The 27677-nt window shown below is 35.5% G+C and overlaps 1 protein-coding gene and 2 pseudogenes across 2 annotated transcripts; 1 reads left to right on the top strand and 2 right to left on the bottom strand.

Annotated features, from left to right (window-relative positions):
• Positions 1-4731: 4731 nt before the first annotated feature.
• Positions 4732-6183, bottom strand: LOC104711171 (F-box protein At3g47030 pseudogene; annotated as a pseudogene). The gene has a single exon (XR_015565819.1). The product of XR_015565819.1 is annotated as an F-box protein At3g47030 pseudogene (transcript).
• A 4950-nt stretch (positions 6184-11133) lies between these two features.
• Positions 11134-11889, top strand: LOC147938593 (uncharacterized). Its single transcript, XM_087465684.1, has one exon. The coding sequence runs from the start codon at positions 11134-11136 to the stop codon at positions 11887-11889; it is 756 nt and encodes a 251-aa protein (XP_087321810.1).
• Positions 11890-25170: 13281 nt separating this feature from the next.
• On the bottom strand, positions 25171-26912 carry LOC147938592 (E3 ubiquitin-protein ligase SGIP1-like; annotated as a pseudogene).
• Positions 26913-27677: the final 765 nt, after the last annotated feature.

Here is a 27677-nt window from a genome sequence, read left to right as displayed (position 1 = left end):
CGATTTCTTCTGGAAAAATATCCGTTCGACAAAACTTTCGCAGAAAATTATGTAAACTTTCGCAGAAAATTATGAAACACCTTTGTCTTTTGTATGCAGCAATGCAAGGGGCACTCTAGACAAACTACCTTTAAGAAGGAAGCATAGAAGCAATACTAACAATGTAAGTGAACCATCAAGTCAATCTGAAGGTTCAACAGATGTCCATGCTGAGATGAATTCATTGACAACAGTAACTCATAAACTCTTCGATCTAATACAAGAAAGAGAAACAAGACAACAAAGAGAAGCTGAACAAAGAGAGGTCGAGAATAAAAGAAATAATGTATGGGAAGCTATCAAAGAAGTTCCTAATTTGGAAGAAAACGTTCGTTACGATGCAGTCAAAGTGATTCACCAATTAGGAATGAAAGAAGTATTTGTTAGCATGTCCACTGATGAGCGTTATGGTTGGATTTAGCGTAACGTCATGGAGTGCTAAATATTATTAGGGGATCATCCTTTCTGATTTCTGTTTATAAGTTGAATTATTTTTATTAGGTGCTTCATGATTTTTTGTCTTCGAACCCCTTGATTTTTTATTAGGTGCTTCATAATTTATCATGTCCGATACGTATTGTTATGTTTGTGCATGAACATACTCTTTATGCTTTTTATTATTATCATGTCATTCTTTCTTTCATTATTACGTATTGTGATTTTTTTTCCAAATCCACCCAAATAACTAGGTGGAGACCAAGGATTTCAATCTCTATATTTATAAGTAAAACATATTTTCAAATCCATCCAAATCCAATATGAAATCAAATCCATACTCAAATCTTTAATAATGAATAAGGGGTGATTTTAATTAGGATTTAGAATTCATAGATCCAATAACACAGAATTTTAATAAAGATTTTAAAATGAATGATTGAATAACACATGATTTAACTTGGATTTCTAAATCCATTAAAATCAAGGATCCAATAACCCCCCTTAGATTTCAGATCTAATTTTGGATATGATTATAACCCATAAATAAATTATTTCGAATATATTAAGTTTTCCAAATAGTTTTCTAAATTAAATATTAAATATTTATAGTTTTCTAAACACATTTAGTCGTGTGTTAAATTTGATTCAAATTATTCCAGTATTTTAGGAAACTATATTAACTAGAAATGATATATTCCTATATTTTATGAAATTATATTCAGTATAAATAATAAATTAAAATATTTTAGGAAACTATATTAATGATTCAGTATAAGAGATCTCAATCTTTAACAAATATTCTAATAACTAAAGTTAGAGATTGTTGCAAAAAAAATAGTTAGAGACTTATACAATTTTTTCAAAACACGATTACAAATTAAAACATGACATTAAATCTCATTTAAAATTATACATTAAATTGATTAGAGATGCTAATTAGTTGAAATTAAATAAATATTTCGTAAAATATAATTTTTAAAATATATATATATATATATATATATATATAGCTATACAAAAACAAACACTATAATTATATTAAAACATTTATCATCAATTTTGTAATATTTCTAATATATAAAATGAAAAGATTAATGAGAATAAAAAATATGGAAATATGTTCCGAGACTTTCCCATATCTTTATCAATTTGAATTACCTAAAAAGGAGAAATCTGATAATATTAGCGTAATTAATCATTAATTACAGAAATCATGTATATCTAGAAATAATTATTTTTGAATTTGGAAACAAAAAATAAATAGATTTTGACAAACAATTAAGATATTGAATGGTGATATCAAATATTTTGTTAAGATTTATCAATTTGAATTACCTAAAAACGGAGAAATCTGATAATATTAGCGTAATTAATCATTAATTACAGAAATCATGTATATCTAGAAATAATTCTTTTTGAATTTGGATACAAACAATAAATAGATTTTGACAAACAATTAAGATATTGAATGGTGATATCAAATATTTTGTTAAGTTTTATTTGTTAAAATTGTTGGACACACTTCTTCTCCTTATAAATAAAGGCAAATATATGTCAATACTTTTAATTTAACGATGGTAAGGTACTCTCTTCCTCTCTATTATCATTTTTTTTTTCATTAAACATTATGCTAATATAAGTTTTAGAGACTAATGTGATTTATTCTTGTGATTTTTAGGGTTTTACGAAGTCACTCCCTATGACGTTTGCCTTGGAGTTTGGCTTTATATATGATTATCCAAGGAGAATTTGTGTTGGCAATGGCAGGTTGTTGATCGGCTTAGATTGTAAGTTATTCATAGTCATTTTACTAATGGTTTCAATGAGTTTGGTACTCTCGGATGGACTGTTCTAAATCCGGTATATGTTTTTTTTCTGTGTCACCTCTATTTCTCTTAATGTTCAGTCGAATGGATCCACCACTTACAACGTTGTTGTTATTTATTTTTGGGCTTTGGTGATTGTAAAATGGTTATAAAGGAGTATGGTAATAATCCTACATATACTTTTGATGTGAAGACAATTTACATCAAATGTTGTTGTTATTGCAGGTTGATATATTTGGGGGCTTATGGGGTTTCAACATATTTTTATGTGTATAAATGATTTTTTTGTAGGGTAACAAGCTCTCTTTTGTTACTTTGATTTCTTTAGGGTAGGAAGAAAAATTATAAAATTACAACATTATAATTTTCATAGAAAAAAGAACAAGAAATAAGTATATCAAGATGAGATTATAAAATTACGATAGTTAAATTAAATTTCATGTGAATCCAAAATTTATGGTGAAGCGGTTATTATTTCAAACATTTAGAAATTTGATGAAGGTAAACCAATATAAGTTTATGTTATAAATGTTATACTAAATAATTATATTTACAAATAAAATATTATGTGGATGCAAATCTTTTACTTACTTCCTTATTTGTTGGACTAAAATATACAATCTCAAATTTATAAAATATTATTAAAACTATGGTTATAACATAAAAAAACAGGACATACCGTATATGGGACAGGACGGGTTCCGAAACAGACATAAACTGATATACTATCATTCTCTTACTATTTTTTAATTTACTTAAATCTAATCATCTTCTTTTCTAAACCAAACTGAAAATAAATTGGTACAAAGTTGGATTATGAATGTTAATAACATTTTTAATAAATACATTTACAAATGTAACTCTGCATAGTCCAAACCTAATTACAAACTTAGTTTTTTTTATAAATTAATCCCGCACGTATGTGCGGATCCATTCTCTAGTTTGTAATGAAAGCACATTTGAATCATCGATTTTTTTAATTCAAACAAATTATAATTTATACTAGTACTAAATATTTGTTACTCGACCAACAACTGAAAAATCAATATATTTTAAAATTATGAGTGTTATACCTTAATCTTTTCTCAAAGATGATGATGATGTTGTCATATTTGTTTGATTTACAGTCTTGAAAATTATCAAATCTATTTGCGGGTTCAAGGATCAAAAAATAAGAAGAACATGGTAGACCGCTGTCTAATCAAACGATCAACCAACACTTGCTGAGAGCCATCTTTTTGTGAGATAAGATTTTTACTCACGGAGATAAATAGTTAAATAGATCAAAAATAATTTGGATTTTCGGTTATGAAATAGAATGTTTTTAAGATGTTTTTAATTAAATTTTAGCTTCTTATTATAAAATCAGAAATATTTTCATCTCAACCTTGTTTCTCACTCTAGGTAAACTGATGTACATTCACGTGCTAGGGTTATGGATCCCAGTATTAGAGTTCCAAATCGGGAGATAAAATATTGTATGGGTAACATATATAGCGTGTAACAATCTTCCTCTCTTTAGCTAATTTTGGGTATGAATTAAACCCATAACTAGCTTTTGTATTAGAAACAAGATCTATATTTTTTGAAAGTGAGTTATCACTCGTAGATGTCCAGTCCTACAAATTTCACATTCCAAATGTCCAGTCATGACATTGAGGGAGGGGTATTAGAATTCCACATTGGAAGCTAAACTATTTTTTAAGCAATACAAGTGTGTTGCAATACTCTTTTCGTAATTAAATTAGCTTTTAGGCTTGTATCTAGATCCAACACTAGTACCTAGGCTTGCTAGTTTGGCTACAAAGAGAGTAAGAGACCCACGTACATGGGCACAAGTCTCACAACCATAAGGAGAACTCATACTTTTGGCGAAAGACATATGATAACAGGGAACCAAATGTACAGGGCACGCTCTATATGTAGATCCTGAGAAAGGCCAGTGGTTCATGAGCCATGTTTGGCTTCGTCATCGTCTTGCCTTCTTGTTCGACAAGAAACTATAAACTGTTGTACAAATTTCCTATTTGCGTTGTTTTTTCTTTCCGATAAAGAGAAACTGATCCAGATTTAAACCTTTTTTTTTCTTTCTGGGAAGGGTTTACCTGTAGCTTGATTTGTGATATTAATTATGAACATACGAAATTTTGATTTTATTAGTTTCTACTTTCTATAGAGGAAGCTTCGTTAGACAGTAGATCTGATAACTCATAGAGTCTTATGGTAATTCCATTAAAAAAAAAAAAATCATCATCAACTGTTTGATGGTGAGAAGAAATAAATGATGAGAATTATCATTAATTAACTGTTACATGCGTGCAGGTTGAGGTTACCAAATTTGTTGTGTGCCCTCTCTTTCATCAGACAATCTGACAATGGATCAAATTCTATGTTTAGTTATAGTAAAATTTACGAAGATAAAAATAGGTTGTTCAAGAAGAGAAAAAGTTCAAATATAATAGCTAAAACATAAGCTTACAAGTTTCAACAAACATTGATACAAGATGGATACAACAATAAGGGTGTATCTACTAAGAGCACAAACTTATATAGAAGGGGATCGGAGCTATATGTTATAAACTCCTAATCCATAAGCTCCACATTCTCTACATGGTTTACCAAAGTCAAAACCCTTGAGCGGGGGGGAGCCTTCTTATCTACAAATCCGAAACTGATTTCCATTCTTACCACGGTATTCTCCACAATATTGTAGTAGATCACCTCGAAAGGCTCCACTAGAAAGCTTGTCGACAACACAATTTCACCTGCACTAGTCATCCCGGCAATGTATAGGAAGGAATGTGAAACTGCATACTTCCAATAAAATGGCAATATGTAGACATTGTTCGACCATTTGACCTCATAATCAGTATCCTCTAGAACCCGCAGCTCAAAACTTTCTGTGCCTTCATATATAATACCCGAATCTGGCAACAATATGCCCAAGTTACCTTTGTAGTTTATGAGAGCTGAACCCAAAATTGGTAACTCAACATCTAGAAACTTGAACCTCTCCGATTCAACATCAAAGCATACGACCATATAACCTGGTGGAGTTCCACGGCCCATGCGCTTAGCTAAATAATATAACACCCCATGAATGCATACCTCAGTATGTAACGGTTGATGGGGTATCGAACATTCGACCCTTTTCCAGGTCACTACTCCTGTTCCTAATGTTGAAACTCGACACACATAATCATCAGACACACTCAATACCTTGAAGACTTTGCCGATAGGATCATACCCGAAATAGGGTCTACTCATCTGTTTCCTCTTGGTTGTCGTTACGGGTAAAGATATGTACTGTCCTGTGCTAGGGTTACAGATCATCGGCTTCCTAGATTTGGTACAGATGAAACCAAGTATAGATGGACACACCTCATCTGAAGAACCCAAACCTTTAGGGAATTGCATCTGGTAATGGGGATATACAATGGGGTAGTCTTGGTCTGGATCTAGATCCTGAGGCAAGGAGTACAAGATCCGCTTACCCTTGTATAGGAAGGTGAATAAGATACGCGGACGAACCGATGACACTTTCAGGTACAGTTGGGTGAAGTCTCGACGACGAAGCATGCAAGACCAGAGCTTCGACACACAACGACACCTTGCGACGTCTTTCAATGGCAACCTTGAGACTATGTCGATCAAGATATCAGCTGGGATCTCCTTCTTGTATTCTCTTGCTGGGGACTTGCTTGGGCTGGGAACTACTTGCTTCTGCCTTTTTTCCATGGCGGCGTTAAACCCTAGAATCCCAAACCTGGCTTGTTTTTTTTCTTTTTTCTTCTGATTTCGAAGGTGTGTGTGGACACAGTGAGTTTTCACATTTTCTATTTATAAGGACTTAAGGAGGACCACAGCTGGTGTAACTGATGGAGATATTGTCTTGATAGTTATCAATTTCATTCAAACATAATTTAGTTCCTGAATCTACCAAATGATTAAAAAGAAAAATTCTCTCATCATGTAAATTAGTTACATTTTATGAATAAAAATAACCGTTATTTTTATCGGCAATGATATTTTCGCGCGTCATTTTCCAAAACGTTCGTTTCCATACTAATTTGAATTACAAAAAATGAGAAAACATTTATTTATTTATTTTCGACAAATGAGATCGATCATTCACATTTTCTCAGTTTTCACTTTTTAATTTTTTTGTAACTTCACCTAACATTGCAAAAAGCACAATAACAAAAATATACCAATTTACTCCTAATTTACAAGGTATATGAGAGTATTTATGTTCGTCCGCAAAATTTGCGTCATATACCTTAATCATGAGTCATATACCTTAATCCTTTTTTAAAAATTTAAAAATTATTAGAATAGCAGAGTAAAGGCTCAAACACGAATCTCATGCACATTTTAGTTCATGATGATATACTTTAATCTTACTCAAAAATGGTGATGATGTAATACTTGTGTGATCATTCCATCGAACAAAAACTAAAAAGTGAGATAAAATATTTTGTATAGCTTTTAAAAAGTTGGGTTTTAAAACTTTTATTAAAAAAGAGAATAAGCCGTTACACTTTGTCTCAAAAAAGCAGTTACACTTTTAACACTTTTAAAATAAATAAAAAAAAGAAAAACTTAGAAGCCTCACTAGATAAAAACAAACTCTAAAAGCTGTGTAATTAAGCAAAAGTTCTCACAGCCACTAACCAATCATCTCTTAAAGACCTTTGGCTAATGTTTTTTTTGGTCATTTGAATTTATATTAATCTATCAAAGGAACCAAAAAATTACAACAGTGGCAACTGACATTTACTATGATGGTGTGTCTTCGTCTGCCTTCGTCTACTGTCGCCCAAGAGAACCGCGTCGTCCGCAACTTGAGTCTAAGTGAACCGCTGCCTGAATAAACCGCCGTCGTCAGCAACAGGAGCCTGAATGAACTGGCAATGCTGCCACCTTTTCAAAGAAAAAAAAAAACCCTAATTGTTTTAGCTGATGGGCTTGTATTTTCATGGGTGTTTTCTCTGTTGGGTTTTTTAAAAACAAAATTATGTTACTAAAACCTGGAAATTTATTCATATATATAAAAGTAGAGTTTCAGTCTCTCCTTATTGGTCCATTTGGCAATGCAATTTTAACAAAAAAAAAAGTTATATTAAAACACAAATTTAAAATAATTAATTTTCACATTTAACTCACATAATATAAAACTGAAATCTTTATAGCTTCTCCCTATAAATTATGCATTAACTTTATTTCTCCACTAAGTTGTATTAATCAATTGTATTAAAACAAAACAATAAATTAGAATTGTAACTTTCATTTTTCTAAATGTAATTTTTCATCATTTCTCTTCCTATAAATACTCATTATCTTATTCTCTTAGTCTATCACTCTTTTATTCTCTTATCTTCTTCCACTACTCTCAAATCTCTTTTTTGTTTTGTTTTGTTTTGTTTTGTATTTTTTTTGTTATTGTTGTTGTATGGGTTATAAAAAAACCAAATCAAATATCATTGTAAAAGCTTAGTTTTAGAGTATGTATGATATGTATATCTTATATATTTATTTTAATCTTTTAAAATGTTTATCTCCATTTTCTATTTTATATTAACATCTTATAAGTCATTATTTTCATACTTCCTTACAATATTCACCACACAATAAGATCATAAAGTTGAAATGATTCATATGTAATTATCTATTATGTCTCTGGTTATCTCACATATTCATGTATCATTTTAAATAATTTATAAAGATCAATATAATATTTAAAGATCAATATAATTATCCATTTATCCATTTATAAAGACTATTTTGTTTTGTGATCCAATTGTTAAATCTGCAGAGATCAATATAATATATATATATATATATATTTTTTTTTTTTATGATTTGAGGTTTTTGAAAACAAAAAGAACATAATTAAACAATTGGTTTTTTGTGTCTTTAATCAAAATAAAAAATGATCCAAAAAACAAAACATATTCAACTGGAACTTAAATGTAAAAATAAAATATAATTTTAAAAATATCATTTCACTAAATTCTCTAAAGATGAAACCATTAGTATGAAATCTAGCACTATAAATTAAATTGATGAGTGAAAACCAAAAAAATATAAGTTATCCTTAGGATTTTAAAAATTATTGAGATTGAAGAATTCATATAATTTTATAAGAAAACTAATTTAGTTTGTCACTTAAAAAGTAATATTTTTTATTTTGAAATATTATGTGTAAGTGTTGAGTTTATATAAACAAACAACCAAATCATGTAAATTTTGATTCAGCCACTTGGTATTCCTTTTATTTTAGGTTATAAAAAATTAAAATATTTATTTATAATTAAAGACATGTAACTCTATTTAACGCAAATGTAACTCCTATCCAATAATTGTACATTAATTCATTCCTCCTACTAACTTATTATCTTTCAAGAGAAATTATTTTTGGTTAAATTTTAATATTTTTTATTTATTTTGGTTGGCTAAACTTATATTCATATTTTGGTTGGCTAAATTAATATATTTCTCATGTAAAATTATTGTTTATAATATATTTCTCATTTCAAAGTTTAAAGCAATATATCATATATATAAAAGTAAGGTTTTGGTATCTCCTTATTGGTTGATTTTCATTTAATATTTTCTAATTTATTTTATTTTTTTATTTGCTTTCTAATTGCTTTAAACAATATTTAAGATCCAATAAACACAATACATTTAACTCACACATTAAAATAAAATTATAACTGGTCAATAAAATAAATTATGCATTAATCATATCTACCACTCAATTCTATTCAAACACAATGAATTACTATTGTAACTCCATAGTTCTAAATGTAACTTCCATCATTTCTTATCATATAAATAAGCATTCTCTCAATCTATCATTCTCTCATATTGACATTCTTTTACTATCTCATTTTCACATTCTCTCATTCTCTTCTACAATACCTCAAATCATTTTTCATTTTTTTTTGTTATTTTTTATTTCTTATTTTTGTTGTATGGGTTGTAAAAAAAAATGAAATATCATTGTAAATTGTTAATGCTAAATTTTAATTTTAGAGACTACATGATATATATTTTACATTGTTCTTATTTTAAAAGATTTATCTCCTTTATCTAATTTGGATTATTATCTTATAAGTAATCATTCTCTCTTCCTCTCCCACCAATATCAAATGTTGTTATATCTCATATGTGTTGTAAGAGTTTGATTCTATATTTTAATTTAGAAAGTATTATATATATATATAGATATTACATTGTTCTATTTTTTAAAGATTCATCTCCATTATCTAATTTGGATTACCATCTTATAGTAAATATTCTCTCTTCCTCTCCTACCAATATCAAATGTTGTTATATCTCATATGTGTTGTAACTTGTAAGAGTTTGATTCTATATTTTAATGTAGAAAGTATTATATATATTTAACATTGTTTTCAATTTTTATTTTATTTATATAAAAATATAAATTTGCATAGTTAAATTTATTGCCTTTCTTGCCTTTCTAATCTATTCATATTTATTTTTTATATAAACATAGTTAAATTTAAATTCACATATGTTGGTTTTAACAAAACAATCAACTTTATTTGAGAATTAGATGTTCATATTCATTTTTAAACGATCAATGTGTAATATATGTTGTCCTATTTGTAGGAATAACAACATACTTATTTAATTTATTTAAAATAGCAGATGATTAAACGAAATAAACATTTCTCCAAATTTTATAATTCAATCAGTGAGTGTACTTATTACTTTGAAAAACTTTTACATTGAAGTTCATAAAATCATATAAGAAAACTAAAATACTATATCACTTCAAATTTGGAAGGAAACACTTGGTATTCTTTTTAAAAAAGTCAAGACACATATAAAAATTTATTAATATTTAACTCACTTTAAAGACATTAAAGGTCATTTAACTCAAAAATAACTTCTATCCAATAATTTCATACATTCCTCCCACAAATAAAAAAATATATATATATATATATGTTCAAGATTGTATTTAAATATTACATAATTTTTTAGTTAGCTAAATTTATAGTCACATATATACAATATATATACATAAGAATTTATATTACTTATTAACACTATAATTCGACCCATTATTTGCTTAACTCAATATTCGTTTCAAAGCCAACTAAAGAAAAACAGAAACGATCTTATTGATATTAGACCAAAACATGGGCATACAAACAAAATCACTTACACGGAAGATATTTTAAAAAAAAGAACTTATTATTGCAACATCAACATATGAAGGGTTTACGTAAGCAGTTAATTAGAAAATCTATAATACAATAAATGTATTGGAAACAATATCAGTCAATGATAAGATTGGATCCTCAAAAGCAAGAAACAACATCTTCATAATTCATAAAAAGTAAACGCCACAATTATACACATCTGAACGAAATGGTATAAACATATAGTGTATAAATAAAAGTGACGGCAAAGCCTGTATATGCCTAATTAAAATGAAATAATACAAAAGAGAAAACGAAAAAGACCAAAAAAAAAAAAGTGCCAACTACACCACAACCCACGCGTTGCGTGGGGAAGCACCTAGTAATAATAAAAATTCAGTTATTTTTAGGTTTTTAATCTAAAAACCAAATGAGCCAAATCAAAATTTTGGCACAACTTCAAAATTCTGTAAATACCCGATTACCGAAGTACCCAATCCAAACCGAACCGTATTATCCGAAGTTGCATGCTTAATCTTCTATCTATAAGAAAAAATACAGGTCTAATACATCGAGACATTACCAAATGTATATTAATAATTCATGAACCTACCAAAAGTAGTAGTCTTTCTTTTACATGTGTATAATATATGGAATCACCAATGCAAAACCGAGTGTCTGCAGGAGTAGATGATGGTTTCATGGTGGTTAAGAACAGGGGACGGAGAGGACAATCTACAGCCCAGCCGGCGGTAGAAACAGGGAGGAGTATTGGAGGAAGTCCTCACCGAGATACACCGATGATCGGCGATCCCGCATTAATTGCAGTGTCGAATAGGTTTGGAAACTTGGAGGTGGATTTGGTAACTATTGGGGTAAGGCAAGTTGGGGATGCGGTAGTGGGGAATAAGGAAAGTGAGAATATTCTTCCCCTGGTAGTGAACAAGGAAACTGAGATCTCTAAAATCCGAGGGAGTGTAGGGAAGAGTGTTACTCAAGGAAAGCCGTTGGTGTTTGGTTTGTCGTGGAAGGAAAAGTCCAATAATACTCGCGAAGTTCAAGTGTATAGAAGGCCTGCTAAGCAGAAGGCTTTGACGAATAATGGGCCTAAGCCCAATTCGTCTAAAACTCCTCAGACCACTCGGGGTTTAGTGTTTGGCCCAAATGAGGTTGAATCAGAAGTCTCGGTGAATGGGAAACGTCTGAGGGTGGAGGATGATGGTATCGGGAGAGCAGGTGGATCTTTTCCGGGAGAGAGAGTTGAGAAACCGGTCTTGATGGAGCTGGGCTTGGGTAGTTTGGAGGAGGAAGAGAATGTGCGACTGGGATTGGGTAAGTCGTCGTCTACGGGGATCGGTCCCTGCGAGGGGTTGTTGAAGGTTGGGAAGGAGAACCGTTCAGATTAGCGGTTTCCCCCGGTAGTTCTAGTTTTCCTTATAGAAGAGATGATTAATTGCATTTTTTGGAATTGTCGTGGGGCAAATAAGCCCAATTTTCGTCGATCGATTCACTACAAGAAAACCTGCATTTAGCGACTACCAGTTGTGACTCTTTGTTCAGTCGCAAAAAATAGCAACCACTTAGCGATTGAATTACGACTGTTTCCCGACTAAATGTAAAGAAGAAGCAAAACAGTCGCAAATTTACGACGGAAACATTATAGTCGCAAAACAATCGCATTTTGAGACTGTTCAGTGACAATAATTTGTAAAACACAAAGAGTCACAAATTAGCAACGATTTTGCAACGTATACTCGGGTCACAAGTTTATTTATCGATAACTTGCTAACTCCTATTTTTTGCGACGAAGTTGCTACGACATGTGCGACTTATTTGCAACTTCTTTTGCGACTGTTTAGCGGCTAACACCTGAATTAGCTACTGGTTTGCGACTTTTTAGCAACTCTCGATTTGTTGAATTTGAAATTTCACATTAGAGAAATGTTAACATGTTTCTATACACATTTCCACTTTGAATTGATCAATATCAGTCATATAAACTTTGTCAAAGCTTTCCATTTTAGTATTTAGACACAAAAATTTCATAATATCTAAATCATTGTAAAGAGTATACATGTTATTTCATAAGAAGGTTTAGGATTCTATGAAAATTGCAAAACAAAGATATAAAAATAATATTTAAAGGTCATAAACTATTCCATATACACTATAAGACAATCATGAGTCCATATTGTTGATTGATATCAATAGAATTGTGCAAAAATTATAGATTCCAAAAATTTGTATTGTGACCAAAGTTGGAGAGTCACAAAAGGGTAACACATTGCGACTAACTTGTTACTAACTTTGGGACTCTTGATTTTTGCGACTATCTTGCTACTGAATTTGCAACCACTGTGCAACTACTTTTGCGACTGTTTAGCGTCTAACACCTGAGGTAGAGACTCTTTCGCGACTGTTTAGCGACTAACACCTGAATTAGCTACTGGTTTGCGACTCCTTAGCAACTCTCGATTTGTTGAATTTGAAATTTCACATTAGAGATATGTTAACATGTTTCTATACACATTTTCACTTTAAATTGATCAATATCAGTCATATAAACTTTGTCAAAGCTTTCCATTTTAGTATTTAGACACAAAAATTTCATAATATCTAAATCATTGTAATATACATGTTATTTCATAAGAAGGTTTAGATTCTATGAAAATTGCAAAACAAAGATATAAAAACAATATTTAAAGGTCATAAACTATTCCATATACACTATAAGACAATCATGAGTCCATATTGTTGATTGATATCACTAGAATTGTGCAGAAATTATAGATTCCAAAAATTTGTATTGTGACCAAAGTCGGAGAGTCACAAAAGGGTAACACATTGCGACTAACTTGTTACTAACTTTGGGACTCTTGATTTTTGCGACTATCTTGCTACTGAATTTGCGACCACTGTGCAACTACTTTTGCGACTGTTTAGCGTCTAACACCTGAGGTAGAGACTCTTTCGCGACTGTTTAGCGACTAACACCTGAATTAGCTACTGGTTTGCGACTCGTTAGCAACTCTCGATTTGTTGAATTTGAAATTTCACATTAGAGAAATGTTAACATGTTTCTATACACATTTCCACTTTAAATTGATCAATATCAGTCATATAAACTTTGTCAAAGCTTTCCATTTAGTATTTAGACACAAAAATTTCATAATATCTAAATCATTGTAAAGAGTATACATGTTATTTCATAAGAAGGTTTAGGATTCTATGAAAATTGCAAAACAAAGATATAAAAACAATATTTAAAGGTCATAAACTATTCCATATACACTATAAGACAATCATGAGTCCATATTGTTGATTGATATCAATAGAATTGTGCAAAAATTATAGATTCCAAAAATTTGTATTGTGACCAAAGTCCGAGAGTCACAAAAGGGTAACACATTGTGACTAACTTGTTACTAACTTTGGGACTCTTGATTTTTGCGACTATCTTGCTACTGTATTTGCGACGATTTCGCTACCCTTCTGTGACCATTGTGTTACTAATTTTAACCATTTTATTATTTTTGCCAAGGTTTAGGCGCGTAATATTCCCCCCTTTTTTTTAGTATGTGTCTCTTTTGCGACCACTTTGCGACTCCTCTTCGTTAATTACTAGGCAATTTTTTTAGTATGCGTCTCTTTTGCAACCTCTTTGCGACTCCTCTTCGTTAATTACTAGGCAAAGAACACAACAAATTCTCTTGTTTCTCTCTTTCTATTTTGACAAAGTTTCGAAAACCTTTCAACTCTCTCTTCTTTCTCCTCTCGAATCTCTCCTCTTCCTCTCAATCGATCAAATCTCGCCTCTTCTTCTCTCAAATCTCTCCTCTTTCTAAACTCTCTCTAATGGCTGGTAGGGGTCGCGGAGGCAAATCAGCTGGAGGTGGTAGGGGTCGCGGAGCCAGATCCGCTGGAGGTGTTAGGGTTTATAATGGTGCGACTAATCCCAGTTCTGCCGCCGTTAATCAGGCCTCCAATGGTGCGAGGGAACCCATTGGAGCCGCAGTTAATCAGGCCTCCAATGGTGCGACTTCACGCGGAGGTCGAAGTGGTGTCGGAACATCATCTCACTCCTCGAATCCATCAGGCTCTCAGTCCGTGAGTAATTCATATAGAACTATGCCGTCCCAGTTTCCGCCGAGGACACAACAATCACCTCCTGCTTCTCAACCACCGCGGGTTGCTTCTCCACCACCGCGGGTTGCTTCTCCCCCACCGCGGGTTGGTTCCCAACAACCGCGGGTTGGTTCTCAAGCACCGGTTCTTGCTCCTCAACCACCGCCTCCTCTTCCTCCACTTATACAAGAACAAGAAGAGGATTACGAAGAAGTAAACCCTAATCCCAATCATGCCGAAGAAGAAAACCCTATTCCTAATCCTGCCGAACAAGACTACCAAGGTTTGTTAGATGCAATGCTAGCTCTTCCAGGCCGACAACATCTCCCAGTTCTGTCTGTCGATCCCATCCCCGACGTTGAGACTCTATGGTAATTTCTCTTAGAGTTAGGTTGAGTTAGAGGTTGTGTTTTTTGCTCTTAGAGTTAGGTTGAGTTAGAGGTTGTGTTTTATTGTTTGGTAGGTTGAGATTGACTGTTTGTTTTGAGATTGAGATTGTTTGTTTTGTTGATTAAGTTGAGATTGAGATTGAGATTGTTAGTTTTGTTTTGCGATTGAGATTGAGATTGTTCTCTTTGCTCTTAGTGGTAGGTTGAGATTGATTGTATTGTTCATTAAGTAGAGGTTGTGTTTGATTGTTTCGATAATACTGATTGTGTTACTTTGTATTGGTTAAGACTGATTGTGTTTGTTTTGTGACAGGTTTAACAGACACAAAGGAAAAATTTCTCGCGTGATCTCTGGAATATTTAGAAGGAAATTCGATGGTCCTTACTACAGCTGGAAGGTTACTCCTAAACACATTCAAGAGAGATATTTCAGGACATTTGCGGTAATGTCTTATAGCTTTCAAAGTTTTATTATCTCTCATAACTGACTTAGTATCATCACTAACTTAACTCAATTGTAATATGTAGCGGAAGTTCTATTGGGATACTGGGATTACTGAGCTTGTTAGAGAGGGATTCTTAAAGATAGCCAAGAAGCGAATGAAAGGCATTGTTAGTCAAGCTAAAAGCAGTGGTAAACAACCTGTTTGGATCACTAGTGCAGAACTGTTGGCTGAGATGTGTGAACATTGGAACGAACCTGATGTAATGGAGAGGAGCACAAATGCCTCGCAGTGCAGAAACTCTAATCGTGGTGGTCTTGGAGTCCACAAACACCTTGCCGGTCAGAAATCATATGTGCAAGTTCATCAAGAAATGGTAATTTAACATTGCTTCCATGATATAACACCCTAAACACCTTGCTTCCATGATTATAACACTCTAAACACCTTGTTTCCATGATTTTAACATTTCACAATTTCTTTGTAGGAAGAAGAATTGGGCCGTCCGGTATCATTTGCTGAAGTGTTCATGAAGACACATACTCGAGCTGACAGATCGTTTGTTGATCAAAAAGCTAAACAAGTAGCTGAGACTTATGAGAAAACATTAGAGGAGAGACTGTGTGAAGTGGACGATGATGGTCCAGAAAATTCAATGAATTCTTATGAACGTTCAACTCATCGTACTCTCAGCATTGATGAAAAGAATGATATCTTTCTTAAGGTAACTCCTTAGTTTCTTTATTTTGATGAGTGTGTATGATTATTCTTCATGATAACTTTCTAAACTTGATGTTTCTAACCTTGATGTTTTTCTTTGTTTTAGTGTACTCAAACAGATGAGAAGGGAAACCTTTTTGGTCTTGGATCTCTTGTTGAGACAGTAAGGAAAGGGAAAAGGAAGGAAAGCTATGCAGAATCTTCTCAACCATCACTTCTCGAGCTTCATGAACAACTTCGCAAGAAGATAGCTCATCTAGATGCTGAGAATGCCCGACGTGAGAAGGAGCATCAAGAGCTTCTCATCTACGTGAAAGAGAAAGATCCAGCATATCATACTATTATTGCTTCCTTGCAACCAAGAGTACCAGCAACAACACCAGCAACCACATCTGAAGACTCCACACCTGAAGACAACATACCACCAGCCACCGTGTCAGGTACTCACCAGCCACCAAGTTAGACACAAGACCAGCCACCACATCCCCTTTCTCCACTTACTCCAAGTTATAAACATTGTCTTTTTATCTAAAAAAACATGAATTGCTTGTTTGAGACATTTACTTGTTTTTGCTTTAGGATGATATTTTTGGTTAATACAATGATTATGCTAATCTTTATGTTTAATGAATGATTTTGATATCTTTTGTGGTAATTTGGTTTTCAATTGTAATTTATTGTGATTCATACCAAATTTGATAGATAAAACAGGTTTATTATATGTTAAAATCTCACCAATTTGCGACCAAATTTATTTCTATGAAATTATCAGACTAGTGGCAAAATGGTTACTAATAAACGAGGACTATTTTGCGACGACAGAAAGGAGTCTGAAAATGGTCACACAACTTAATCACTAACTTGCAACTGAACTGTAACTACGTTTACGATCGAAGCTTCCTAATATAGATAGTCTGTAAAGAGTCGCTTATTAGCGACTATATTAGAGCAGTCATAATTCCGTCGTAAAATTGCGACCATTTTGAGACACCTAAATTTTGCGACCATTTTTTAACGACTATCTGAAATAGTCGCATAATAGTCGCAAAGTAGGTTTTTGCGACGGTTTAGCGATGATTGTTGGTGTCGCTAAACACATGTTTTCTTGTAGTGATTCGGTACCTCTTGAAGAAGTTTAACACTGATGTTTTGGCTGTCTTCGAAACACACGCAGGAGGGGATCGTGCAAGTCGGATCTGTCAGGGTTTAGGTTTTGAGAACTTGTTTCGAGTTGATGCAGTGGGTCAGAGTGGTGGTCTCTGGCTCTTATGGTGTATGGGAATATGTGAGGTGGATATTGTGGTGTCTCATAATCATTTTATTCACGCAAGAGTCATAAATGGAGTGGATGTGGTGAACTTGATTGTGGTTTATGCTGCTCCAACGGCGAATCGGAGGAGTGAGTTGTGGAGTCTGTTGAGTGAAGTGGTGAGGGGAGTTGATGGTCCAATGATTGTGGGTGGGGATTTTAATACCATACTTCGGGTGGATGAAAGGTTGGGAGGGAATGGTCATTTGTCTGCTGACTCAATCGCGTTTGGGGATTGGATCAATGAACTTTCCCTGATCGACATGGGGTTCCAAGGTAATAAATTCACATGGAGAAGGGGGAGAGACGAGAGGTTCTTTGTAGCCAAGCGGCTAGATAGGGTCTTGTATTGTGGTTAGGCCAGACTGAAGTGGCATGAGGCAACGGTGAAGCACCTCCCATTTCTAGCTTCGGATCATGCTCCTTTGTTTGTACAATTGTCCCCTGAGGTGTGAACTGATCCAAGCCGACGTCCTTTTAGATTTGAAGCGGCCTGGTTGTCCCATCTGGGGTTTCAGGAGTTGTTGAAGAACTCTTGGAATGGGCAGATCAGTACGCAGGACGCATTGAAAGGGTTGCAGAGGACTCATAAGCAATGGAACAAGGAAGTTTTTGGTGATGTTCAGCAGAGGAAGGAGAAGCTAATGCGAGATATTAAGTTGGTCCAGGATCAGTTGGAGTTGATCCAAACTGACACTCTGTTGCAGCAAGAAGCAGTCCTCCTTGGTGAGTTTGAGTTGGTATTAGAACAGGAGGAAACTATTTGGTTTCAAAAATCGAGAGAGAAGTGGATGGTCCATGGGGACAGAAATACAAGTTTCTTTCAGACATCTACTATCATCTGGAGGCGCAGAAACAGGATTGAGATGTTGCAGAATGATGTGGGTGCTTGGATTTCAGATGGGAAGGAATTGGAGACGCTTGCCATTGAGTACTATAAGAGGCTATATTCTCTGCAGGATGTGGATCAGGTGGTGGAGAAGCTGACCTCGGAGAACTTCATGCGTATTTCTCAGGAGGATCAGACTTGTTTGAGTAAGCCTGTAGTGGCCTCAGAAGTCGAACAAGCCATACAGAGTATGGGACAGTTCAAGGCTCCTGGCCCTGATGGATATCAGCCAGTGTTTTATCAGAAGAACTGGGAGGTAGTGGGAGAATCAGTGATTCGGTTTGTCTTGGAGTTTTTCAGAACAGGCGAGTTACCTCCAGAGACTAATGATGCAATGGTCGTATTAATTCCTAAGATTGGCAAGCCAGAGAGGATTACACAGTTTCGACCTATCAGCCTTTGCAACGTATTGTTTAAGATTATTACGAAGGTGATGGTGGGAAGGCTTAAATGTATCATGACGAGGGTGATAGGTCCTGCGCAGACGAGTTTTATCCCGGGTCGTCTAAGCTCGGACAATATCATAGTGGTGCAAGAAGCGGTGCACTCAATGAGAAGAAAAAAAAGTAGGAAGGGTTGGATGCTGCTTAAGCTTAATTTGGAGAAGGCCTACGATCGTGTGCGTTGGGATTTCCTTGAAGATACCCTCAATGCTGTAGGGATGCCTGCGTTTTGGGTGCGTTGGATTATGCAGTGCGTGACTGGTCCATCGATGAGTTTGCTATGGAATGGTGAGAGGACAGAGGAGTTTCGACCCTTGCGTGGACTGCGGCAAGGGGATCCTTTGTCCCCATTCCTATTTGTCCTGTGTATGGAGCGGCTGTGTCAGTTGATTGATGGCTCCATTAATGATAAAAAGTGGAAACCGATCAAGTTGTCAGAGTCGGGTCCAAGGTTGTCACATATCTACTTTGCTGATGATTTGATCCTCTTTGCAGAGGCGTCAGTGGCTCAGATTTAGGTTATACGTGGTGTGTTGGAGACGTTTTGCTTAGCCTAAGGTCAGAAAGTCAGCCTGGAGAAGTCAAAGATCTTCTTTTCCACAAATGTTTCCCGGGAGTTAGGCAGGATGATCAGTGAGGAAAGTGGGATCAAGTCAACAACGGAGTTAGGAAAGTATCCCGGTATGCCAATCCTCCAGAAGAGAGTGAATAAAGAGACTTTTGGTGAGGTTTTAGCAAAGGTCTCAGCGAGAATGGCAGGGTGGAAGAGTCGTACGTTGAGTTTTGCTGGTAGGGTTACTTTGACTAAATCTGTACTAGCGTCTATCCCGGTGCATAGTATGAGCACCTTTAAATTGCTGCAGGCAACTCTTGAGAGGTTGGATAAACTTGCCTGTGATTTTCTTTGGGGTTCCTCTGCAGAAAAGCGCAAGCAACACTTAGTGGCGTGGAAGACAGTTTGCTTACCTAAACGGGAAGGTGGGTTGGGTATACGAGCCGCAAAGGAGATGAATAAGGCCATGATTGCTAAAGTGGGTTGGAGATTTTTACATGATCAGAACAGTCTCTGGGCACAGGTTGTTAGAAAAAAGTATAAGGTGGGAGATATTAATGATCAGTCTTGGTTGGTTGCTAAGATTTATTGGTCTTCTACTTGGAGAAGTAATGGGATAGGATTGCGGGAAGTGGTTTGTCGTGGTCTGTCTTAGGTTCTGGGTGATGGGAGTCAGGTGTGTTTTTGGACAGATAAGTGGTTATCAGGGAAACCGTTAGTGGAGGATCTGAGGAGTGGCTTACCTGCAGGTTTTGAGACAGTAACTGTAAGGGAGTTATGGAACGTTGGCTCTGGTTGGGATCTTGCGAGAATAGGGCCGTTTGTGTCGTAGGAGAAAAGGCTAGAGCTTGCCACGATAGTGCTGGATAGCTTCACTGGTTCTAAGGATCGTATGTCCTGGGGGGAAACTCCTGATGGTGCGTTCACGGTGCAGTCCGCTTATGCACTGTTGACCTATGATAATACTCCTCGACAGAATATGGCGTGTTTTTTAAGCGTGTATGGAGTGTCGGAGTTCCGGAGAGGGTCAGAGTGTTCCTCTGGTTAGTGGTTCACCAGGTCATTATGACAAATGTGGAGAGAAAGCGCAGGCATTTAAGTGACTCAGATGTTTGCTCAGTTTGTAGGGGAAGATTGGAGAGTATCATGCATGTGTTACGTGATTGTCCTGCGATGGCGGAATTATGGGCTCGAATTGTACCTCCAAATCGGAGGCATAGGTTTTTTGGCCAGTTGCTATTTGAATGGATCCAAACAAACCTAAGTGATACTTTAGTTCTGGCTGAGGGAGGTTGGTCTACTGTGTTTGCTTTGGCTGCATGGTGGGGGTGGAAATGGCGGTGTAGTAATGTCTTTGGTGACACTCGGCTTTGTAGAGACAGAGTTCGCTTCATTAAAGATCTTGCAATGGAAGTGACTGTAGCTAATCGGAGGGAAAGAGTACAACAACCGCAGAATGCCCGAGTACTGAGCGACATTAGTTGGTTGGCACGGACTCAAGCATGGTTCAAGGTGAATGTTGATGGTGCGTCAAAGGGGAACCCGGGCCTAGCAGCGGCAGGGGGTGTTATCAGGGATAGTGCTAGTAGTTGGTATGGGGGTTTCGCTGTGAACATTGGGCGATGCTCGGCACCGTTAGTGGAACTGTGGGGTGTCTATTACGGGTTATATACGGCTTGGGGGAGAGGTATATCGCGGTTGGAGTTGGAGGTTGACTCGCAGTTGGTGGTTCGTTTCTTGACAAAGGGGATTGGTGACTCTTATACCTTGTCATTCCTGGTACGCTTGTGCCATGGCTTTCTTACTAGGGACTGGATAGTTCGGGTTACTCATGTGTATAAGAAGACTAACCGTCTGGCTGACGGGTTAGCTAACTATGCGTTTTCATTACCATTAGGCTTTCATGTTTTGTCTTTGATTCCTGTTGAGTTTGTTTCACTCTTGAGAGATGATGCGGGTGGGGCTACATGGCCTCGTCGCGTTTGTTTGTAATTTTCTATTTTTAATTTCTAATAAAACTAGGGGGAAACCCCTGTCTTTCACCAAACAAAAAAAAATGCAAAACCGTTATTTTTTCGCATGCTAGCTTAGTTTTTTTTTTTAATATGTGTTTCCATATTGCAATACTAATTTGAATGAAACGAAATGAGAAATACATTTATGCTTTAAAAATTAAAAGATGGTCTACAATTTAAACTTCAATAACTAACTTGACAGGAAGACATCCTATTTCCGCCTCAAAACTATTACATTGTACCAGATCCACACAAAACTTTGATATTGTTCTATATTTCCCTCAAACTTAAGTTCTCCACATATCTCTCCCCAAATCGATAGTTTTCATCTAGTTCCCCGATTTTCTCAGTTAAATGGTTTACAAACAAAAACCAATAGAAACCAACGCAAATTCGGTATGAAACCAATTTTTAAACCGACCCGTAAACAAATCAAATATCTTCTTCTTGTTCACCCTTTTCTACCTTTTTCCTGTGAAATAGTGAAGCACAAATCTGGAACATTTTTGAAGAGAGAGAGAGAGAGAGAGAGAGAGAGAGAGAGAGAGAGAGAGAGAGAGAGATTCTGAGATTTTTGAGCTTGTTGTTTTGATTTGGAATTGAAATTTTGAGATTCTGAGATTTTGATTTTGAAGTTAAGTCGAAAGGAATTAGAGTTTGACTGAGATTTTTGTTCGTTCATGGTTGATTGCTTCAGTCTTGCTTTCATTGTTTAAGAGATAGATACATGATATGATCAATTGGATACGATCATGGAGTATGGCTGTGTGGGGGAATCTCAACTCGAAGATAAGGGAGAAACCAAAGAGAAATTTAATTTTGGTTTGTAGGTATTTCTAATTTTTGGGTTTGATGAGCTTAATTTTGAAATCGGGTTGAAAGTAAGTTTAATCTGGTTATTAATATTTGTTAGTTGGTTAAATAAATATTAAACCAACAATAAACCGTATAAACCATATTGATGGAGAACTAGATGAGAAATTTTAAATAATTCAGGGGATAAATAGCAATTGAACTATCGATTCAGAAAAAAATAGGTAGAGAACTTAAGTTTGAGAGAGATATAGAATAAGGTCAAAGTTTAATGTAAATCTAGTATGATATGATAGTTCTGAGGGAGAAATATGACATCTTTCTAACATTGTGTAGTGTTTTTTAAGATATTGTGTTGATATGTTGTCAAATCTGTCTTTTAAAGTTTTAATTCATTATAATTGGTAGTTTCTTAGAAGCATACATTTTAGTCAATGTAAACATGAATTTTAATTCATTCATGTGAAAGATGTCTGAAACATTAATACTACTTTTATGAAAAAGATGCCGTTGATGTCCAAAAAAAGATGCTGTTGTTTGTTTTTCCAAGGTTGTTAATCTCTTTAAGATGTCTTTTATTTAGACCAGTTGAAATTCCAGCAATACCACAAAACCGGTTGGACTTTACCGATTTGTTTGTTACTTGTTAGTCAGTCAATATATGGAGTAATGCATGGTCTGTGTGCATGCATATAAAAAACGTTTGCGATCATCCAATAACAAGTCAATTGGTCTCTTTCTTGCTCGACAAGAAACTGTTGTACAAAATTGTATCTTCATACACAGTTGTCAGTAAAGTCAAAATAAAACATAAAACAGTTATATAATAACTGGAACAAGAGATAACAAAGCGTACGTGAGTTTCTCTCTCTCTTTTCTCTCTACGATTTTTCAGAGAGAAAGAAACTCTTCGATCAGCTTTTTGTTTGCCGGTTGGTTTTTCCCGGCTCAATTTCCCGTGTATCGGGCTTCGCTTCTGGCATCTCTGTTTTTCTCAACGGGGTTGGCTGGCTTTTATCCGGCAGTGGTGGCTATCTTAACATTGTTTTGGCTGGCTCTTTCTCCGCAGTGGTGTCTATCTTAGTACCGTTTTGGCTGGCTTTGCTCTAATAGATCTATCATCCTTCTCTAGGTGGTGTTTGGTTAGACATAGATCCGAGTTCTCTCCTGCTTTAGTTTCTTTTCCGTTGTCTCAATCGATTTCGTTTATCTTTGGATCCTCTTTTGATTGCTTCTATCATTCCTTTGGTTTGTTTCGAAGTAATTAATGATGATGATTGCTTCTATGCGGATGCTTGATGGGTCGATGGAGTTTGTTTGATTTACAGGTTTATGATGTAGATCTATTTTCTTGAAGATCGAAAAGATGTTTATTAAAGACGAAGATGAAGAACTTTTGTGCGGAGTCATACTCTCAGCAAATTGGAATTCGCCTTACTCTCCGGGCGTAGATCAAGATTTTCTTGTAACTTTCCGACGATTTCGGCCGGAAATAAAGTTTGCCGGCGCTACTTTCGTCTGCCGGTGATCGGAGACTCTACCCTCTTCGACTTTTCACGTGTCAGCTTTCTTGTTTCTCTCTTGCCACGTGCTATGTGTGTCAACGCAAACTCTTCAATCTCAAAAAAGGATTTATGGGCCTGGGCTTTTGTTTTATTAGGCTTGTTTTATAGGTTTGTTCTATAGGCTTGTTTATTTTGGCATGTAATGTTGGCCTGTTATACTTGGCATGTATGTTAGCCTGATTTAATTGGTTTTATATCATAAATAAAACACTCTTGTGAAAAAAAAAATTATATAATAACTGAACAAGATAGACACATCGGTACACGAAGTACACCTCTGTTCTAGGTTCTAACTTAGTATCTAGGCAATAAATAAACTAAAAAAGGTTATGGTAAGAGTCTAAGAGAGAGTGAGACGGTATCTCATTTAAGATACTACCAAACCTTCTTTAGATATATTGTGACACCTTCTTTTACGGAGAAGTTTAAAAAAAATGATTTGGCCACTTATGTCACAAAAATGCACATATCTTTTCGGTTAAGGGTCTTGAGAGAACTCTAGAGTTAAGCGTGTTTGAGCTGAAGTAGTCTTAGGATGGATGACCTTTCGCGAAGTGACTGTCGGAACTGTGCGAGTGAGGACAAAAAAAGGGAAAGATCATGTGGTGATTTTAAGAGACGGTAAACAAGTCTTTAAAAACTCCCGGACATAGCAAACTGACTGGCGGATATGGATGGGCTCACGGGCCTAGTAAGAGGATGTGAGACCCATTAAAAAAGGTGAGTCCATGGACTAGGAGTGGACATGTAGCTCATTAAGCAAGATGGCAGTTGGGGCGTTACAAGTGGTATCAGAGCCGAACCCAGACGAGTGTGGAGTCAAGTAGGCTCAGACTGTTGGGGGTGAATGTATTGATGCGCAACGAAGACGTTGTGATCTATTAGTGGGGATGAATTGTGACACCCTGGTTTATGGAGAGGTTTAAAAGAAATGATTTGACTACATAAGTCACCAAAATGCATTAATATTTTTGGTCAAGGGTCTTGAGAGAACTCCAGAGTTAAGCGTTTTTATGCTCGAGTAGTCTCAGGATGGGTGACCTTCTGGGAATTGACTGTCAAATTGTGCGAATGAAGAGAAAACATAGGAAAAGATCATGTGGTGATTTTTAGGGACGGTAAACAAGTCTTTAAAACCTCCCGTACGTAGCAAACCGATCGTCTGATATCGATGGGCTTACGGGTTTAGTGAGAGGATGTGAGACCCATTAAGAAAAGTAAGCCCGTAGATTTAAGCGTATAGATGCTCTGCTCACAACTATCAACTTGTGAATTGTTAAACTTAAACAAAAAAATAGACAAAATTAAATTGAAATATTAATAGAAATTTTATGAGAACCTTATTTTGAGGAATCCAACGGATAAAGTGTTTACGAACCCAAACTTAAAAGCCAAACTACTACACAAATATGTTTATAAAGTTCTAATCTAGACGCTCCACATTCTCTACATAGTCTATAAAAGTATAAATCCTTGAGTATTTAGCCTTCTCAGCTATATTCCCAAACTGGATTTCAACTACATTCAAAGTGATCAGCACGACACCGTAGTAGAAGATGTAGAAAGGATCGTTTAGATTGGATGTTGATAACACAATTTCACCTCCACTAGTCATCCCGACAATGCCAATGTGTAGACAATCTTTGACCATTTCAGTTCATCCGCATCTTCCAGAACGGGAAAAATGTCATAAAAATCCCCAACTTTCAAATTTGGGACGATTTAATCACCAACTTTCAAGATGCCATTTTAATCACAAACTTTTTGTTGACTTGACCATAAAATAGCAAAGTTCTGTTGACTTCGCCATTTTAGGCACGGCGTTTATTAAATCCCTAATCCTAGAAAGAAAACCCCAAATTCTCTCTATAATATCCAAATCTCTTCTGCAATCTCTCTATTCCGATCAGTTTAAGCTCAAGCTTTGACACATCTGGTTGCATCGGTGAATGTGGTGTGCCATCGATAGTGTAGAGAGAATTTGGGGTTTTCTTTCTAGGGTTATGTATTTGTAAAATTGTAATCGATTTGGGGATTTAGTGTCTTCAATTTGGTTAACGATATTGTTTTGGCGTTAAAAACGTTGTTGTTTACGCTAATCGGTAGCATATAAAATGCAATTTACTCTATTTTTGAGATCTTTAACAGAGAATAAACGACGTGCCTAAAACGGCGAGGTCAACTTTATGGCCAAATCAACGGAAAGTTTGTGATTAAAATGGCATCTTGAAAGTTGGTGATTAAAACGTCCCAAATTTAAAAGTTGGGGTTTTTTTTTTACATTTTCCCCTTCCAGAACCCACAACTCAAGACTTTTTGTATGTTCACCAAGTCCAATGGTCTGTGGCCACAGTACGCCCAATTGACCTTTGCAATTTATCAGAGTTGGACACCAAAAATTATGTTCCACATCTAGAAACTTGAACGTTTCAGACCTAAAATCAAAACAAACTACCATAACATGTGTTGGATTTGTATTTCCACTGCACACAGCTAACTAGTACAAAACTCCGTCGATGTATATCTCAGTACGTAAAGGTCTATGGGGTATCAAACATTCGACCATTCTCCAGGATACTTTTTCCATTCCTAATGTTGAAACTAAACTGGCAAAATCCTCCGACACGTATGCCGTGGGGAAACAAAATACCTTGAATAGTTTGTAGATATGATCATACCCAGAATAGGTTTTTATAGCCTTCTTTGTTCTCACTCTCGGTAAAGTTATGTACTCTCCTGTGCTAGGGTTATAGATCACATGATTGCTAGTTTTGGTACAAAGAAACCCACGTACAGGGGCAAGAATCTTACAGACATAGGGAGAACTCATACCTTCGTCGAAAGACCTATGATAACATGGAATCAAAGGTACATGGGCACGCTCGGGATGTAGATGCTGAGGTGCGGAGAGTAGAAGATCCGCTTACTGTTGTGTAAGAAGGTGAATAACATACGCGGCTGAGCCGAAGATATTTTCAGGAATAGTTCTGTTAAATCTCGACGACGCAGTACGGACGACCAGAGCGTGGACAGGCAACGACACCACGCAATGTCTTTAACCGTCAATCTTGAGAAAATCTCAATCAAAAGATCAACTGGTATCTCCTTCGAGTTTTCTCTTTGGAAGTTGTTTGGGCGGCTGACTTGCTTCTGCCGTTTTCCCATGGCGTCGCTTATTAGCTTTGCTTCCATCGAACTCTTCTCTAGGAATTTCAACTCTTGATGGTGCATTTACAGCGGGGATATATGACTTTGTCACCCTTTTGTATCTATGAACGCATCTGGTAATTGATTTGCCAAATTTTGTAAATGTACAATTTTCTGAACTTCCAGTTCACGTTGATTTGTAGGGAGATCAAGATATATCAAAGATGGTGTATACCATGTAATATCTTTTGGTACTTGTTTAATTCCTCCCCCTAACGCTGGAAATTCATCTTCATTAAAATGGCAATCGGCAAAGCGTGCCGTAAATATATCACCAGTTTGCAGTTCAAGATATCAAATTATACTCGGTGATGCATAGCCGACATATATACCCAATCTCCTTTGTGGTCCCATTTTTGTTCTTTGCGGTGGGGCTATAGGAACATAAACCGCACATCCAAAAATACGGAGATAGGATATGTTTGGCTCTTGGCCATATGCTAATTGTAAAGGGGAATAGTTATTATATGCGCTTGGTCGTATTTGGACCAATGCCGCAGCATGCAATATAGCATGACCCCATATAGAAATCGGGAGCTTTGTTCTCAATATTAACGGTCTAGCAATGAGTTGTAGCCGTTTAATTAAAGATTCAGCCATGCCATTTTGTGTATGAACATGAGGAACCGAATGCTCAACATCGATTCCTATTGACATACAATAGTCATTGAAAACTTGTGAAGTGAATTCACCAGCGTTATCAAGTCTGACTTTCTTTATGGA

Source organism: Camelina sativa, chromosome 9, assembly GCF_030686135.1.
Source record: "Camelina sativa cultivar CO46 ecotype springtype chromosome 9, ASM3068613v1".
NCBI classification, from domain to species: Eukaryota; Viridiplantae; Streptophyta; class Magnoliopsida; order Brassicales; family Brassicaceae; genus Camelina; species Camelina sativa.
This window is presented reverse-complemented; position numbering and strand designations above follow the sequence as displayed.

Bases quoted from the DNA above. Each gene is read 5' to 3' on its own strand.
- LOC147938593 (XM_087465684.1), top strand. From the start codon at position 11,134: ATGGAATCACCAATGCAAAACCGAGTGTCTGCAGGAGTAGATGATGGT.